The following is an 18,721-nucleotide window of genomic DNA, read 5'->3' as shown; positions in this document are numbered from 1 at the left end:
CTATTCAAAGATAAAATAAAAAAGTTGATTTACCATTGATTATTCTTTATTAGACAACATATAAAAATGTTTACTGTCAAAAATTATTCATGGCAAATCGCAGTTTGGTATTTTGGATGAATGTTTAATAAACTGCGCAGTATACTTTTCATTTTAATTGTTTATTATCATTCAAAACAAAGACAGATCGGGACAGATATGACAAATTTGTACTAAACCATTGTGCCTTGAATGCAGCGCAGAGGGGCGGGACTTGTGTTTGAACTTTCCCCGGGACACGAACACGAACCTCTTGACACAATGAGTTTGTTTTGAGTTACTTATAACGATTTTAGCCTGGCCAAGTGTGTTTGATTTAAATACCACATTCCCAGAGATGGTTATTTTTATAAGGGGAACATTCACAGCGTTTTCTTATTTGGGTAAGTTACTGATGAGAGCTGTGATGTTGTTGTGGTCGTAAGAGGCTAACATGCTAAACATGCTAGCAGTAGTAGGGTATACAACCATAGATGTTTACAACATAGACTGTAAATACACAACATTTGTCTTGTGTTACTAGGATTTAGGATGTTCACCAACATAATGGTGTGTGTAGTTGTAACTGTAACTTAAAAGCGGATAGAGCATAACGTGAATCTCTGTATTTGGTCTAGTGTTGTGACATCAAGATGCCTATCCGAGCATATTGTACGATTTGTTCGGATTTTTTCGACCATTCTAAAGATGTTGCTGCTATCCACTGCGGACACACATTTCACTATGACTGGTAAACACTTTTTAATCACGAATATGTTCATATATAGTGTCACCATAATTCTATTTAAATGAGTATCAAACACTGTATCCCTTCTGTCCTCAGTCTACTTCAGTGGTTCCAGACTGCCCCCACCAAGACCTGTCCCCAGTGCAGGAAGCAGGTGAAGCAAGAGACATTCTTACAGCTTGCCGTCATCCATATCTGTAATTGTAATTTATTTATATATTTGTTATTAATTGTAGGTCAGCACCAGACATATCATCACCAAACTCTTCTTTGACATTGGGGGAGAAGAGGATGGAAAGGTGGACCCTGAGTGTTTACAGGTACACAATATGACAACAGAAAGAGGGATTATGTTTTTTTAGTTATATATAAGTTCTAAATATATATTTTTATAAATTAATTCACAATTCATTCTCTTTTCAGAATGAACTTGATCGTGTCAAAGCTCTGCTCAGCTCTAAGGGTATGAACATGCATGTAACTATTAGATCATTCAAGCCAATGTAGAGTAGTATGTAGTTAATGATACTTTGCAAGATTCCCTTCTGATGTTAGCTGTAGCCATCCTCTGTCTGAAGCTATGTTAGACTTTAATGTGATCTTTATTTTAACACAATCTGACCAGAAAGCACTGACTTAGCTGGACCTACAATAGACAAGATGATTTTTACTGTTAAACAAGTCAGCAGTCACAAGTTAGCAACTGTTTGTCACTCTCACCTTTTTGTTGAAAACACCTAAACAGGAATTGATTACAGGCCCCTGAAAATGTTTTGCGTAGTGCATAGTGCATAATGCGTAGCTAGTACATTGTGTCACCGTGGTAATGTCTGAACATTCCACCATAAACATACAAGTGGAACACCTCCGGTATGATGTCACTGCAAAGTATCAATTAACTGACAAATAATGCATATAGTATTTATACGAGAGAAAGTATAATTGGTGTTCTTGATAAATTGTGGTTTTGGTCTAGTTTAAATTTTTGTTAATGATGTAAAATTGGTTAATGTGGCTATTTTATTGTCAGTTGGATCAACTTGGATATTTGGATTTGAATAATAATGTGACTGTCTGTAGAGAGAGACTGGCGGGACAAACAGAAGGTAATGGATGGTCTGAGGGACACTGTGGCCAAACAGAGGAAAGACATGGACAGTTTGCGCAAAGATGCCATGGAGAAGGACATGCTGTGCGGGGCCCTTAGAGTAAGTTAGGCCAATAACCAGAAAACACATGTTCTAGCTCATGACATGACCATGCTACAATGCATGACCGTGCTATGTGCTTGTTATTATTTATGCTATAGAAACAAATGACTTACTTGGAAACACAACAGAATGACATCCAAGCTGCTAAAGAAGAGGCCAGAAAACTTCGCACAAAAATGAAAACATTTGAAAGGTGTGTACAATATACCGACTTACTGGATCTTACCTTTTTTTCTTGAATTGTTTTGAATATATCTAACTAATACTTCTTTGGGTCCAGCCTGGACATCTTGTTACAGGGCCAGAGGTCTGAAGTGGAGTCTATGATCACGGATATGGGAGTGAGCCAGGCCGCTGTGGAGCAACTCTCCATCTACTGCATTTCTCTCAAAAAGTAAGTAAAGTAATACAGTAGCATGACCCTTTCTGGCCACTCCTCAGATATAGCAGATTTATACATTTGACTTGTGCCACACAGAGAGTATGACAGTCTGAAAGGGAGCCTCAAAAGTTCAAATGAAATGTGTGAAAAACTCAAGAGAGAAGTGCTTTCAACCAACAACAAGGTATCTTTCTATGTTTCAAATTATTCACATTCAATGTTTCATTCTCATCGTAAACCAAACCATATTGTTGCAGCTACATAAAGCCACAGTGGAGGTGAACCAGACTAAAGAGGATATGAAGGCTCTACATAAAGATCTGAGTGCCGCTGACAAAGAAATTTCTGTAAGACCAATTTGTATTTTTATGTGTTCTTTTTTCTGGTGGACACTCACTCAGTTTAAACATTTGACTTTAAACAGAGCCTGAAGAAGAAGATAGAGGTGTTGCAAAACACTCTGAGCACGCCAACCCGTACAAATGAAGCTCTCAGCCGTCTTGTGTTTGAAAGGTAAGTTCAAAACTGCCTGTCTATTTGAACCTGCAGTGTGGCACTCACCTGCACTGTGGCGATCACCTGTCTGTCACAGCCCGGCTCCTCTGGAACTGAAGCAACCTCGGCTCCATCAACCGCCCGACAGTGAGGACATCGACCTCAACCTGACCTATGACATCACTACGCCAGAGGATGTGTCCAAAAAGCCATCCCAGGTCCCATCCAAGAAGATGCGCGTTGACCCTCTATCGTAAGTTAATGTAAATCAGTGGATAAGAAGTAGCAAGTAGTGTATCTATCTGGGTTCACTAGGCATGAAGATTCCTGAAATCAAAAGAAAAGTATTTCTTTCAGCATTAAATATTGGCAGTAAATATTTTTTCAGTGCCAGTAATACTTAATAATTCAGTTTATTCCAGAGGTACTACTTACTCATCATATCATTACTTGCATAGGAGCAGAGGTGGCACTAGCTAGACAAGGTTGGGTATTGCCCACCCAAATCAAACTCTTGCCAACCCAATAAACCTACTACTGAATAAGAATAAACATATAATAGCTCTACATTTGCATAACCAAAACCCATCTTTATGATGATCTTTGCTTCCTCCCAAAAACTATAACTAAAGTATATGCTCTCTGATAAGTTTGAGCAATACTCCATCAAAAGTTATTGTGGAAATGTCTCAATAAATCCTGATGTGTGGGATACTTTGTTCTACAGAGCAGCTGTGGCCAAGCACAATGAGAAAAGTACATTGTTAACCAAAGCAAGTATAATTGTTTTTCATCATTTATGTCTGTGCCCAAGAACATTAGGCTCACCAATAGTTGTGCTTGTCTCTCAGGTACGAGATGAAGATGATTCCATGGATCTCTTTTTGAAGAATTCCCTTCTTTTCCGAAAGAAAACTTTTGGAAGCATGTTAGACCCTCTGAAGAGCCGTACTGGAGCGGTAAGTAGCACATATGCTGCTGCTGTAATTGCATTTGAACTTTTTTCATGTTGTATCCTGAAGGAAATTGTTTCTCATATTAGGTAAGAAGTGGCTACGATGGACTAGGTGGAAGGACAAAATTCATCCAACCTGTATCCTTTTGCTTTTCAAGGTTTTGTCTATGTAAATATCAAACTTTATTATGAAAAGTATTAAATACGAATCTTCAGTTCTTTAACCAGTCTATTCCAGTCTCCACTTGCTGAGATTCGCCCCCTGATGAAAGTAAAGAGGAAAAAGGTGACCAGGCCTGTTCCTAAGATTTCACCTTGTCTCACTTTGGATAACTTTCTGGAATAAAAATCCAGCATTCTTCACATTTTTAAACAAGCTGACTGATGTCCATGACCTAAGCAGGTACTACAGCTGTAATATATTCTTTTCTATATTGTATTTTTTTATTCTTATTTTGTAGTTTTATTTGTGTGCCATGTTTCAGATCCCTTTTCCAACATAATTTTTTGTTTTTGTCACTGGGAAACTATTACATTTTTCTGAAAAATAATTTATTTCAATATTTTACCAGCAAACATGCAGAAAACATTTCTCATTTATGCCTAAGTATGAACCCATGTGTAATATAATAAACAATATTTTAATCTTGTTTTGTTGTGTTGTACATGTCACATTTTCTATTCATTGACGATCTATTTACCATCTTGTCAGTGTTGTATGTTTTCCAGAAGAGGGCAGTAGACGTAACGCTTTTATCATATAAGCCCTGCACTCAGAGCATATGGTCCTTGCTAAAATGTTTTATGTAAACTTGAGACCAATAAGATGTCACGGTCAATCCTTGTATTCAGTGGTTGCTCAGATTGTTTAATGGCACGTAACAGTTTTCTATTTCCATGCATACATGTACACAGCTGAGTTGTAGCCTTAAAGTGGCCTTGAATTAGATTGGCATTCTGACAAACAATATAGGGAAATTCCACCCATATTTGTACAGCTGCTTTGATGCACAATGCAAATGCTTACTTACAGTATTTAAATGTGTTTAGATTACTGAATGAAAATGATCCTTGTACCATTATAACTTCATACTATAGAACTAATTAAATACTTTATCATTGATTTACTGATTGTGCGCTTAAAGCCAGTGTGTGGTTACACATTGATGGTGATTGTTACTTTCCCAAGGGTCTCAATCAGGAACAGTAACAGGATACAGTTCATTTAAAGCTACCTTGAGTCACAACACCCTGAACAGACATTTCAAGAAACATTTGTGGACACAAAACTACACAGACCATGCAGTGCTAGTGGAGCCAACAAACAATAGGATTTCATTGACCCTCTGGGACTCCTCGTACTCCTTGTGTACATTTTTCTGTGAGGCGAAGGTCCTCATATAACCAGGCTCGTCTTTTACTTAAAAGCATGTCCCAAAGAGAATCAAATGTGTATTTTTTCCTTTTTTTTTTTTTTTTTTTTACAAGTTTACAAGTGTTAAAAAAGTTAAGAAAACTAACTCAATGCAATAAGACGGCTTTGCGGCCTTAAAAGTGTCTTTAGTCAGTTATTTATTTGTGAAAAATGTTGTTGTCAATAAGAAATTTGCCTGACCCCATCCATCCTCATGCCATGGTGAAATGTGTCTTTCTTCCATAGTCAATGTGTTTTTTAAACTTTTTTTTTAAAGCTGTCTTGATTGGGTGAGGTGTTCACTGCAGTTGAGAAACGAAAGAATATGGGAATAAAAAACCCTGACCAGTCTACAGTTTTAGTTGAGTAGTGAAACAGTGCCTCCGGGTATCCTCAGAGCTAGTTCTCAATTCAAATAAATAAAACATAATTCTTCTTTTGTTTCATTGCGATCGATCTGGCTCCATCTTGGACTCTCCGTTCTGTTTGTCATTGGACTTTTGCGAGAGGCGAGTAGACACGGTGGCCGCTTGCACCACGGCTTTGAAGCTGCGTTTCCTCTTCTGGACGTTCTGCTCCGGGTGGAAGATGATTACATACACTTTGGGGATGTAGAGCATTCCCAGGGATACGGTGGCGCTCAGACTCATGGACACAGTTAATGTAGTGGTCTGGATAAACATCTGCGGGGCAAAAAAAAAAAAAAAAAAAAAAGTTACGTAAAATGTCAATATGCACCTGTCCTGCACTTTAAAACATGTTCATAAAAGCATCCAAGCTGTCACAGACTGCAGCTAGAGTACAATTTTCATTTCAAAGCACAGGAGACAGTGTTTTTTCCCCGATTAATGTTTTATGGCTTCTATGTGTAGTCAGAGAGGAAGGCATCTCTATTTATGGACAGTTATGTGTATTCTATATCTCTTTGAGCTGTCTTAATGATAATAACTCACACAACCAACCCTCGAATAAGTTATGGAGTCATTATTTAAGATGACTGAACTGGCCGTGAAAAAATTCAACCTATACTGGTCATGAATAAGATATATTTCTGTTATAAATAAGTCATCAATTGTGCAAGTGGGCTGTATATCCAGCAGAGCCCCATCGGGCAGTGTGACAGCTTCACTGTCTACTATTTTCACATCCAAAGCTTTGCCTTAGCTCTTTATCACCCTTTACTGGAAAATGTACAAGCAATATTTATTTATTTTTTAACCCATATGGTCAGATCTGAATCTAATGTCACTCCTTTTGAGACTAAATTCAGATAATAAAATTAGGTCTAGAAAATGTTCTTCAAATGCTTTTAAATTGTGGATTATTGGATTACCTGACTAATAAAACTTCAAATAACTATCTATCAATCAATCTATCTATATCAATATCTATATCTATATCAATATCAATATATATCTAGAAGAGCAGGCTAACTAAATAAAAGCATATAAGCAATATGTAATGGGGGAACAGATGCAGAAGGAATCTGGGATCCTTTGTGCTACACGTGGGTTTGCACATGACAGGAAGAGGTCTGAGAATTTGCACAATCGGTTTTACGGATGTCTGTATTGTCTGTGCTTAATTGAATAGGAAGGCTGGACTTCGCTCAGAGAAAGGCCAAGTTACTGCACCCTCTCTTTACTTAATTCACTTCATTCATGAGAAGTAAAGAGACTCTGAAAGCACCTCAGGGTCTAATTGTTAAGGCATCACTGATTTTTAATACAGTTCTCTTCTAGTCAAAGTATATCTGTTTTCAAATATTCCCTCGTCTTTTACTTAGTGACAGCAACAATAGCCCATAAGTTAAAATGAACCTCAGCCTTTCCCTCCACGGTGCTTTTAGGATGTCTAGTGAGCACATGTGATGTGACATGCTCCAAATTTCTCTTTGAATATCTTGAGATTAAATTATAACTGAATTATTACCATTGCTTACATAATTCACCCAATTATTTTCACTCAGCACTGACCTGAATTTCTTGGTTCTAACTGATGAAGGAAATGACAATGTTGTATCAATTAGCAATAGTTATTAAAATATTAATTATATGTAATAATACATTTAAAATAAACAGCACTGAGTATTCATACAAAGCCATCTTTCTATGGACAATGTTAAGAGTAGAAATGCAAATAATCACTTGCCATGGACTTCCTAAAACACAAATGTAACCATTTATTAACTTAATGGTTACAGAATGAGAATGGAGAGAGGACATGGGTGGGTAAAAAATGTAAGAAGGAAGCCCTTGTCAGTTGAGCACAGTCAAGACTTGAACCCACAATTCCACCAACTCTTTTCACAGACAATTTTAGATTTTCCATTTGTCACATTTGCTTGTTAGTGGAGAGTAGCCACCTGAGGCTCCGGAAAAGGTTGTCTTGCCACTAACCTCCTGCTCCTCTGTGTCAGGTCTGCCCCTGTTGAGTCTTAGTTTGCTTAGTTCACTAATTGGCACAGAGCCACATATCCTTAGAATTGTATGTCCACACATATACTTTTCCTTTACAGGGTCACCACAGCAAAAATTCTTCCCATGTTGTGGTGTTTTGGTAGATTCTTACACTTAATGCTGTTTAAATTATTTTGTTTGCAAATAATTTATTTTTCCATACTTTTCAACTGCTGGTAAACATCTTTAGACAGTATTGATACTCTTTTGACAATATCACCTGACAATATACACCTGGGCAATCTTGTCTCGGTCAGTAAGAGGACGGCTCTGGACTACTACTAGACAGCTGTGGCCTATGCATAAATAAATGGTTACCTTTTCAGTGGACTGGGCTGTGCCAAAGAAGATGGGCACAAAGGCGAGCCAGATAATGCAGGTTGTGTACATGGTGAAGCCAATGGGTTTGGCTTCATTGAAGGTCTCTGGGACCCCTCTACTCTTGATGGCATACACTGTACACGTGATCATCAGCACCAGACTATAGCTCAGACACAGCATCAGAGAGAGGTCTGACATGTCGCATTTGAGGATTCCACGGGCAAACTCGGGGTTAGGGGGCTTCTGTTCCTCATAGTCAATGATAGTGTGAGGGGGAATCACACCGAACCAAATGAATACCCCAAGTACCTGAAGATAAAGAGAAAAATGTCATTCACAGTTGTAGAGTGGCATAAGAGCGACAGTTTTTCTTTCAGAATACATACCTGGGCTGAGATGAGGATGAAGGTGATAATGAGTTGAGAGGTGGGGCTGATAAACTTAGGGGGTGTGACGGACTTCTTGCCCTGTTCAAAGATGCGGTAGATGCGGTTTGTCTTGGTGAGCATGGCAGAATTACTGATGCACATGCCCAGCCCCAGGAAGAGTCTGCGGAAGGCGCACACAGCCACACTGGGCTCAGCAATCATCAAGAATGTGATAAAATAAATGAGGAAAATTCCCGTCAGCAACACATAACTGAGCTCTCTGCCTGAAGCCCTGACAATAGGTGTGTCATTGAAGCGGACAAAAGTGACGATGACGCCTGTGGTCGCAAGAATGCCCAGGATCGCCAAAAAGACGGGGATGATGGCCCAGGGCGAGCTCCACTCCAGTTTGATGATGGGCGTGGGTCGGCAACCTGTGCGGTTCTTCAGGGGTCTCATGTCAAAGGGGCACATGTCGCAGGAGAACTCGTCCAGAAGATACTGGTAACCATCACAGAGCTCACAGTGCCAGCAGCAAGGAACACCCTTCACCATCTTCTTCCTCTCTCCAGGCTCACAAGGGAAACTGCACACAGAGTCGGGGATTCTGCGGTCACCTCCAGACCACTGCATGTCCTCTGGCTGTGAAAAACATAGAAGTTCATATTTTCAAGTGAATAATTGAAATTTTAAAATACAGGTTTTAAAGAAGCTGAAAAGGTTTAAAAAGAAAAGATAAGATAAATGTGACAAATCTATTCAGAACCTAGAAATAGTGTCAATCCATAATTCACAAAAATATGAGAGGAAACATCCCAGAAGTTTGAAAAAAGAAATCACCAGATTATACAAAAATAAAATGATCACAATACATATTTTGGGACTTGGAACTGGAATAAACAATATAAAAGTTGCTCACATACATCCATTTTTCTGATTAGGTATTAAAAGTTTGAATCTTTTCATTGAATGGAGAATTACTAGTAAGATTTTTTGTATTTGCTTATTGTTGTGTTGTTTTTACTCTGAATGCTTGAAAACCAACATTTAGTTATAGTAAAAGGCATGTGTTTACATTGAGTCGGAGATGGTTGGTCCACTGGCCGATGTTCTTGTAGCCTGGAATGCTGACATTAGACATCTGGTATTGGAATATGTCGTAGCGGCCTGGGGCGTCCCCATTCTCATTGAACATCACTCCGGTCCCTGCACTGCCTGTTGGGAGGAGAGAAAGACATAGACAGTCCAGACACCCACATGCTTTTGAATATAGCTTGTGTTGGCTTTCTTCAGCCCTGTGCAGCGATGTGAAAGCTGAATACAGGATGCTCTTTAGTGAAGCCTCTGCTCAGTGCACTTTGCTCTGTTGCCCTAACGTAATTGAATGTTCCTCTCAGGTCCCTGCAGGCGCTCAATCAGAGACTCTTACATACAAGCCAAGGTCATTCAGCACGACCAGAGCACTAAATAGGATGCTTTCATACAACATTTTCATTCTTTTTTTCAAACTGTGACTTTTCTATGAAGAATGAGGATGAATAGCAGCAGCCATGTGTATAGGGCAGCACAAGCAGGCAGCCCAAGGGAGGGGATGCGCACTGAAGAATGCTGCTGTAGCTAGGTACATTAGCAGAAACATTTCAAGGCTAAAGTCTTCAAGTTCAACTTCTATTTCTGCCCAATGCTTGTAAAACAGCATGTCATGTTTGTTCCTGTTTTATATAAAACAATATTTTACCACAGTATTTTCTATCCCAGTAACATTACTAATATTTGATCTTTAGTCAATAGTTAAAAGCCTACCAGAAGCTAAAAGCGACCCAACTTCAGCAATGGTGCATATAATATTCAGTATCCATTTTCTGAAATCTTCTAACACAAAGATTGAATGACTATGCGGCTCACCATTGAAGTTGACAGAGCGGATATATTGCAGCAGCATCCTTCCTTCCACTGGGTCCATCTTCTCACAGACTCCCATTGAACCAGGGCAGAGGTCCAAGTGCATGCTGTGCAAGGCGTGCGCCATGGCATAGACTGCATCAATCACGAACTGCACTTTACCCTCCTGCTCATACTGAGAGTCGCGGCTGATTCTCTCCTCACCTGAGCCAACACAGTGTCACAGAGTTACACCACTGTGGACCATATATCATCATTTTATGAAATTATCCCTATAGAAACCTTACCTGTACATTTTCTTCTGCCCTGCTCATATTTAATGCCAGGTCGAGTAAGTTTGCATTTAAAATCATCTTCCCAGAATTCAGCAAACCAGATATTTCTTCGGTTATTTTCGAGGGATCTTGACGTAAAGTATTGGTCAAATGCTACAACAACAAGAGCATATTTGTATGGAAAAGTCACAAAACTAAAGTTTGTACTATTTTTATTTGAAAATTGAATTTTTTTTATTTATTTTTTTTACTTTTTCAATTGTCAATTATCTTGGTACTATCAAAATCTGTCATCCAGTGTCATTTGAAAAACAGTAACAAAGAAAACAGCCAAAGAGCCTATCAGACATCATTAATTTCCTTTGTTTGTTGTATTGATATTAGACTCATCCATCACTGTCACAGGCTTCCAGCTGCAATAAATATCTTCATGGACTCATTTCGCTTAAATGTCACTTAGTGTTTTAATAAAGTTGCCCTACCATCTATAGAGGCCCTTTTAGGCAGGATGGTTACTGCGCCCTCTGCCACCTCCTCCTGGTCCTGAATTGGTGCAATCTTGGCTCCCCAGCTGTCAGAGCCCACAAACAGGAAATGGCCTGTCAGGTTGGCCTTTTTAGCTGCCTGCAAAACCCGTCTGAAAAAGCACACAGGGACATGAGACTGCCACAGTATAAAATTAGACCTGGGTGTCAGAGTATCACGAAGCACCACTCACTTGATGTCATCTTCATTAGCAAAGATGATGACCCCACGGGCATTCGAAGTCTCCATCAGTCTCTTGATGATCTTTTCAAACTCACCAGGTCTAGGTTCTCTTGGGATTTTAATAGATTGTGCAATACATAGACCTCCTGCAACAAAACAACATAGAAATATGTGTCCAATGCAGTTATTTTCCACAGCTAAGTATTGCAAGATCCTGTAAATAATTTGTGATATTAAGAATAAGGTTGACAATTTGCTTTGCTCATAAGTCTTGCTGAAAGGAGTTTTATCTATTCAACAAGAATGCATTTTATGATGCTTCAGGTTTGTAAAAGAATCTAGAAAGAGGTGAAGTCATTTCAAAAACAGTTTTGACTTGAACAGAAGCAATGAGTCATCCATGTACAGCACTTTCTGTACTGTATATAAAGGACAAATTAAAACAGAACCATCAGTACCTACAATTATATTATGTCTTATAGTATGCTTCAGTTGATGCTTTAGACCTATTCATCATCATGTCATATTAGTCACATTTTTATGTAGTGTTCTTCCACCTTCAAGGCACTAAAAGCGCATTAAATATATTTGTTTTTGTAAGAGGTGAGCACAACCCAGTTTTCTCATCCAGACACTCCACCTGCTTCTCTGGATATCTGCTGAAAGGCATCCACTCCGCTCTCTCCATAGTTCCCCTCTGAGGCCAGTGTGGACACATAGTTCCAGCCCATCGCTTTGACGATGTCCAACATGGCCTGGGCCTGGTACGAGTCTGGAGGCACCACTCGGGAGAAGAACTCATATCTGCTGTTGTCACTCAGCTCAGGGGCGGTGGAGGCGTAGCTGATCTGAGGGATCTGACACACACAGATGGGTCAGTGGAGACAAAAGGACGCAGTCAAGATGAAAGCATGGACACCACTCACTGTTAAGGAAATATATAAAAGTACAAAAGAGGGACTAAGGCGGTCAACCATGTCTGATGATGCTGCAGCACTTAGGCACATACAGGACTTCACAGCCAGCCTGTGGTATAATACAGGTTTCATACAGTAGCTTATACACTAATACACATGTGAAACAAAGAATCAATATAAAGTCCCAAACAATGAGTACAGCACAGGTCACTTCATAAAAGGAGTGAATTCTTTATACAGTTACATAAATCACATGCAGCTTCACAGTGTATGTGAAGCAAAATCTTTTGTAACCTCTCCAAAATCTTTTGTAACTGCTTCTTTTTTACATTAACTAAGTTCTGAAAATGGCTTGCAGCTAGCATCCAAGACATGTCAAGAAGGGAAATACCTCTCCTACTGTATTGTCTTGAAATTTTGTAATTGCATAATGTTATCATATTAAATGATGTTGTAATTATGTAATCATGTTGTAATTACCAGGGTTTAGTTTTTTACTTTTATTGTGTAATGTTAATGGCACCAAAATACTTTGTATTTACTTGTATTTACCAAGATACTTTTCAACACAACACTCGGTTTTCCAGAGAAACTTTGTCAACAAGAAATTAATCTAATTATTAACACTTCTACACATCTGTCTGTTTTATCTGTTTATAGTTCAAATTTAAGATGTTGAGTTACTGAGTTATTTTTACACTTAAAGGGCTCGCATTATGTTATTTTCTGATCTTGGTTATGTTATGTTATGTTATGTTATGTCCACAAACATAAAAACAACTGGAAACACTGTTCAACCTTGCTTTGTTATGTGGTAATACAGGAAGTTTAAACTCCACACACCTTCACTAGAATCATTTGGATGATTTCCGACCTGGATTTGCCAATCTCTACTGAACAAATGGCAAAAAGTAGCTGTTAACTTGAAAACTATCACTTCAGGACATCACAAGATATAAGCTTTGCCTATATAGTCAGACTAATAATTAAGGGTTACTCAAACATGACAACACAACTCCAGGTATGTTTTTGATGAGGTAACACCATTCTAATCTGGCTTAAAGCTCACAAAAGTAAATTTAGCATAATATAGGAATATAGGACCTTCAGTTAGGCAAACACAATTTTTCAAAGTATTCCTTTTAGTTATGCTCTCCATACCCCTAAACACAGCCCTGTTCAATAATCTTGCATAGCTCCATCACACTTGTCAGTTTTTCAGAATTGATAAGAAAACCCACTGATTGTTCATTTTCAGTCTTGTCTCTCATTGTGAGTCACTTTGCAGTTAATTCTAGTCCGTGGTGAGGTATTACTGATGTGACATTATAATACACGGCAGGGCCCACAGCTGTAGAAGCATTTGTCTGGGAAAAATGGATGAAGAAGATTAATTTACTGGTGTGCTACGTCTTTTATGATACAGTTTATGTGGACAACGTCAACTCTGACCCTGCTAATGCCCAGCCCGTAGGGTGGCTTAGCATGGAGCCCTCCGGAGGAACCAGCAGACACAAGGGCTGGTGAAGGGAGAAGGAGAGAGAACCATTTCACAGATTATCTGGAAGGATTATGGGGGTTTTAGTCAAATTGCGTTAAGCACAGAGCGAGAGACAGAGATCAAGAGACTAGCAAAAGGTTAGCAATTCTCAGTTGTAAGCCATACAATTTATTTAATTCTGATGGCCATATGCAGTCAAATTTTCCCACCACACAATTAATGCTAAATTGATTGTTTAGACTCGCAGTGTTACAGATGCTACAGAGGATGAACTTTTCCAAATCTGAACTTTCTTCAACTTCAAAAAAAAGTTTAAAAAAAACCCACATCTCTCTAGTCTGTGTTGCAGTTTCAGACCAGTTAGGGCATTGTTTGGTTAACAAATGTGTAATTAACTAGACAAGCCATAATCCTATCCAAATAAATCCCTGTACAACTTAACCTAATCACTTTCCAAATTGTCGGTCATATTGGTTAGCTCTTTTCTGAGGTCAGGAGTCATGGGAACAGGTCAACGATGTTTACTATAGATTCTGCAAAGCCAGGCTAATCATATGTTAGCTCCCACTCATGAAAAAGTTACTCAAATCAACACATTACAAATTATAGGACCAGATGCAAAATGTGTAGAATCATAGTGTCATGTAATTTCATCATTCATTACTCCATTACTCTGTTGAAAATGTGCAAAACCATAAAAAACGAACCCAGTGCCTATTTTCTGCCAACAAAACACACAAATTAGTTTGATAAAAGAAATGCGAGGTCATATTTTTAACATGAAAAGTAACTAGAAAAATTGATTGGCTTAATAAAAAATAGTCATAATAATAATAGGAGTAGAAGTAGTTTTTCTTCATGACATCACTAATTAAAATGGTGTGATATAACAAACTGAATTGCAATAATGCAATTCAGTTTGTTTGTTTTTTTTAAAGTGAAGTTAAAAATGCAGGATTCTTGCCTAACTACCCATTCTTCTTCCATAATTATTTTCTAAATAATCTAAATAAACTTCTAGTACTATATAAGATGATGTTCTTTTACATTGAGACAGTTGTACTTGAATATGGGCCACATAATTTTTTTGACAACCATAAGGCTAGAAACAATGCTGTAAAATGATGATATATTAATTATACTGCAAAAATGAGTCTATGATCATCCACAGAGCACATATGGACATGAATCTACCCAGGAACCAGCACAAGTTACCAATGTCACTGCTGTGGCCTGATGCTCTATTTTCAAACCAGGTCCTGAGCTGCTGAGAGGGGCTTAGCAGAGGTTGGCATCCGTAATGCTGTAGTTAACATCTGCCCTGTATCCAGCCTGCTTCACCTTTGTCACGTTTTTCCCCAAGAGTTTGCTAACAAGCTACATCCTATAATAACGTCTTCCTGATGTCTTGCTTAATAAATATGCCATTTGACTTTTATCACTATTGTGTGTCAGCAGTAGTGGAAACCCTCAATTTTATTACTTAAGTAAAAGTACAGATACAGGGCAAAAGATTCAAGTAAAAGTAAAACTTTTAACATGAAAAAACGTACTTAAGTAAAATTATTGAAGTACCTGTTTAAAATTGTGCTTTAAGAGTAAAATTTTGTAGAGATGTTTTAAATTATTAAACCTCAAATGTAGTGATTTTGATAAATAATTCAGCTGATTTTAAGCGATTCAACTGATTTCTTAATTTTTCTAGCTTTCTAGCTCTAGTTTTCATGTATTTGGTTTACTTGGTTTGGGACATTAACTCAAATTTAATGTGCTAAAAATAAATCTAAGTAGGTCTTAAACCATAAAGAAAAGTACTGTTTACTTTTCAGTCCAGATCTAAAATGTAGCGTAGAGAAAGTAGAAGTAGAAAGTGCAGATACCTGCTCTCAAATCTACTAAAGTAAAAGTAAAAAGTATCCAATGTACAACATACTTAAGTAAAGTGCAGATACCTAAATTTTTATTTAAGTATTGTACTTCTACTTTTGTACTTTGTTACTTTCCACCACTGTGTGTCAGTAAGGCAATGGAGAGCGTAAAATGACATAATAGAGGGATTTATACAGACTCAGTGTCCCATCATCTATAAGCACTGTCATCAATTACCACAGGTCAATCAGCTAGAACAAAATAGTACTCTGAACAGATAATGTGGATTATGGATAGACCTATTTTCAGGCAGCCATGGATAAAATGGTTTGTAGTACAGCCTTTCAAATTAGATGAGGATGACAATAGTTTAGGAACATGAACCAGTGTAATATGAATCACTCTGGATTGGTCCTAATGGCAGAGACAGAATCAAAGTAAAGTGTCTGCCAAGCTGAGAAATGTTTTAAATGATACAAAGGATGGAGTGAGACCAAGTAAAATAAAATATGCACCAGACAGTTTACTTTGCTCAAATAAATTCAATGGCCTTACCAGAAACAGGTACAGTATAAAACATATCTCTGTTTTAAACAGACTAGTCTTACTATTCTTACTATAGACTTCTCTTAGCTATGCTCCTTTTGAGAGCAATAAACAATAATTTCAAACATAATGTTTCATTTTAGTATGGGGTGAATAGCAAAGTGCATTTTGTCATCATATATGATGAACTTTGGCCTCTTGTTTTTATTTTGTATATAGGACAGTACAATGTCAATGACAGGGGTGGGATGTAATACATTTCTTTCTTCCCACTTCTTTTCAAACCCAATAAGAACAAATATATGGGAAATGCACATTAAGTATGCTAAATACATGTATACTTGTTGCGTTCGTGATTCGTATAATGTACATATATTTATGTACATTATAGTCTGGAGGGCAAATTGATTTAAAAATGCATGTAGCATCATCTCACCGCAAACAGTCTGAGCACATTGGCCACCATGATGGACACCGAGCTGCCAGATGCCCCGATCACGCCCACTACCCGCTCTGGTTTGGGAATGATGGGTGGCTCTCCATTGGAACAGCGCACATCCGAGTTGTCCTTCTGGATGAGGGCCTGGACAAAGGTGAGGGACTGCTCCAGAGCGTAGGTATCTCTTGAGCAGGTGTCTAGAATACGTGCCCCTAGTGTGATATTTGGCAGCAGGTCTGGGTCACTGTTGATTTGGTCTAAAGCGTAAAGCATCGCCTCTAAACGATGGATGCCTTTCTCCTTTTTAACTTCTCCACAGGGCACCCCCGCAGGCCCTCGCGAGTGCACAGGGAAGAGGCCCCCCAGAGTGATGTCACCTTCGATCTTGATGGACTGTGGTTGTGCTCCTTGTTGGGACTTGGAGCATTCGCTGAACCCAAACAGCAGCACCCATAGGAGCTGGAGACATGGTGGGATTGTGGGTACTGGGCTGAAGCGACAACAGCAATGGGACATCATAGTGAGGATGGGCGGATCTACTCACTGCGCCAGGCCACTCCCTCTACCTGCGCCACCTGAGAATGCAAAATAACAAGAAGTTCAATTAACTTTAACTTTATCTTCCACAAAGTAATGTTTGGCAGATAGCAACACAAGTTACATCTTCATCATAATCGTTACAGAAATGTGTATCAATCTATATTTTGACCTTGTAACTGCTTTACACCCACAACATTGCCAATGCAGCTTTGTTTGTTTGAAATGTTCCATGACTCATTTACGCATTTAAAAAAGTTCAACTCAAAATACCTGAACAGATAAAATAAAAGACACTCCAGTAATGATATGACTGATTTATAGGTAAGTGGAAAAGGTCAGTATGTGAGCTAAATACTCAATAATGGTAATCATCTGGACTAGATGACATTACAACTGCCATGGACACGTTTTGACTTCAAATACCTGGATACTATCAAACCTTCTGGACAAATGAGGAATTATATTGTCATTCATTTATGATAATGAAGTGACTGTGATGTTGTAAAACTGAATAAACAAAATCATTATAAAAAGACAGATGCTGATACAAATGAGACAGATGAGGTTAGGTTCAGCATCTGTTCATCTCTGTTGTTTTTGTTTTGTTAAAATAAAAATCTCTTTGTGCAGTTAGTGTTAGTGGAGGGACAAATCCATTATTTTTGAGATGGAGTTTGTCCTGATGCACATTTACTATATATAATCTCTAATTTAATGAACTGACAAAATGTTTTATCCTTAATATTATTTGACTGTGACAGCCTATAATCTGAGTTTGACATAAAAGTGTAAGTCTTTTTGGCGTATGTAATTTCCCTAATACAATAACAACTCCAGTCCAAAAGGCACTTTATATAATTAATGAATGAAAGAGGTTTAAAAGTTGGTCAGTACAGCTAAGCATACTTTCACTTGAAGCAGATGTGTGTGGCTATATTTGAGCTGTATGGAGGAGATTTTAGGAAACATCCAGTCTGACATGAGTGACTGTTGCAAGCTTTTATCATGGGCTTGCAGAGTGCACAGTGATGGAAAGCTCTATAAATTTTGCAAAACAGCAAACATCGACTGAATCTTCACTTCATTTCATGCTTCAAAAGCTACAGTAGGGTCATTATATCAAGTCATTCAAAATATGGGACAAAATCTATTCCATAAAGATTTATATGACATTTTACACAATGTAAAAGCAGAATGTATTTAGAAGTAAAAATGTTCAGGTATTTATTTTTTCAGCAGAATTCTATCAATAATTAAATAATGATGCATTTTCTCTCATAAAAGTACATTAACCTGTTCAATATTTAATGTTTTAAAGGTTTATCTTTGTATTACCTGAGGACTTTTCACAGTTCACAGTTACAGGAGGAGAAATACATTTGAAATATATATGTGTTTATTATTATTATTATTTTAAATCTTACCTGCCCATTTTTCATCAAACACTCTTGATCTGATCCATCGTTGACTTATTCCACATGAGATCTCCAACCATCCATGCTCCAAAAAGGGACTTCATCCACAGGGCAAATCCAAACTAAAGTAAATTCTTTAGCATCTCAGTCTGGCAATTTGACAAATAACTCAAAATAACAGTAGCAAAACAATAAGGACTTGCACTTTGAGTGAAGGCAACAGCATCAGTATCAATGT

The 18,721-nt window shown here is 38.0% G+C and overlaps 2 protein-coding genes across 3 annotated transcripts; one reads left to right on the top strand and one right to left on the bottom strand.

Moving 5' to 3' along the window:
* Positions 1-252: 252 nt before the first annotated feature.
* Positions 253-4,440, top strand: traip (TRAF-interacting protein). Of its 2 annotated transcripts, XR_008633111.1 has the most exons (17): positions 253-422; positions 657-769; positions 863-920; positions 1,003-1,086; positions 1,190-1,229; positions 1,847-1,974; positions 2,076-2,170; positions 2,258-2,371; positions 2,456-2,543; positions 2,617-2,706; positions 2,784-2,872; positions 2,952-3,107; positions 3,582-3,627; positions 3,706-3,813; positions 3,897-3,947; positions 4,048-4,212; positions 4,295-4,431. XR_008633111.1 is itself a non-coding variant. In XM_055160627.1 (16 exons), exons 2-16 carry the CDS (start codon positions 672-674, stop codon positions 4,153-4,155), a joined length of 1,353 nt encoding a protein of 450 aa, XP_055016602.1. In that variant the 5' UTR covers positions 253-422; positions 657-671; the 3' UTR covers positions 4,156-4,440. The 2 variants fall into 2 exon arrangements, 1 of the variants encoding a protein (XP_055016602.1); XM_055160627.1 differs by having other exon boundaries at positions 4,048-4,440.
* A 1,226-nt stretch (positions 4,441-5,666) lies between these two features.
* On the bottom strand, positions 5,667-18,500 carry grm6b (glutamate receptor, metabotropic 6b). The gene is made up of 12 exons (XM_020935810.1): positions 18,493-18,500; positions 17,095-17,103; positions 16,526-17,018; positions 11,897-12,113; positions 11,267-11,402; positions 11,031-11,185; positions 10,561-10,701; positions 10,277-10,477; positions 9,447-9,586; positions 8,390-9,013; positions 8,001-8,312; positions 5,667-5,906 (listed from the first exon to the last, which is right to left on the bottom strand). Exons 1-12 carry the CDS (start codon positions 18,498-18,500, stop codon positions 5,667-5,669), a joined length of 2,676 nt encoding a protein of 891 aa, XP_020791469.1.
* Between the last annotated feature and the right edge of the window lie 221 nt (positions 18,501-18,721).

This window comes from Boleophthalmus pectinirostris, unplaced genomic scaffold (assembly GCF_026225935.1).
Source record: "Boleophthalmus pectinirostris isolate CB_2022bp ecotype Guang Dong unplaced genomic scaffold, ASM2622593v1 HiC_scaffold_3, whole genome shotgun sequence".
In the NCBI taxonomy this organism is placed as follows: domain Eukaryota; kingdom Metazoa; phylum Chordata; class Actinopteri; order Gobiiformes; family Gobiidae; genus Boleophthalmus; species Boleophthalmus pectinirostris.
The sequence above is the reverse complement of the archived record's forward strand: the minus strand, read 5'-3'. Positions and strand labels throughout refer to the sequence as shown.

Excerpts from the sequence above, each read along its gene's own strand:
- traip (XM_055160627.1), top strand. The coding sequence starts at position 672 with ATGCCTATCCGAGCATATTGTACGATTTGTTCGGATTTTTTCGACCAT. Across the intron at positions 921-1,002 it reads GTCCCCAGTGCAGGAAGCAG|GTCAGCACCAGACATATCAT; the intron begins GTGAAGCAAGAG and ends TATTAATTGTAG. Across the intron at positions 2,707-2,783 it reads CCGCTGACAAAGAAATTTCT|AGCCTGAAGAAGAAGATAGA; the intron begins GTAAGACCAATT and ends GACTTTAAACAG.
- grm6b (XM_020935810.1), bottom strand. Across the intron at positions 10,702-11,030 it reads TAAAAGGGCCTCTATAGATG|CATTTGACCAATACTTTACG; the intron begins GTAGGGCAACTT and ends TTGTTGTTGTAG. Across the intron at positions 9,587-10,276 it reads CCGCTCTGTCAACTTCAATG|GCAGTGCAGGGACCGGAGTG; the intron begins GTGAGCCGCATA and ends TCCTCCCAACAG.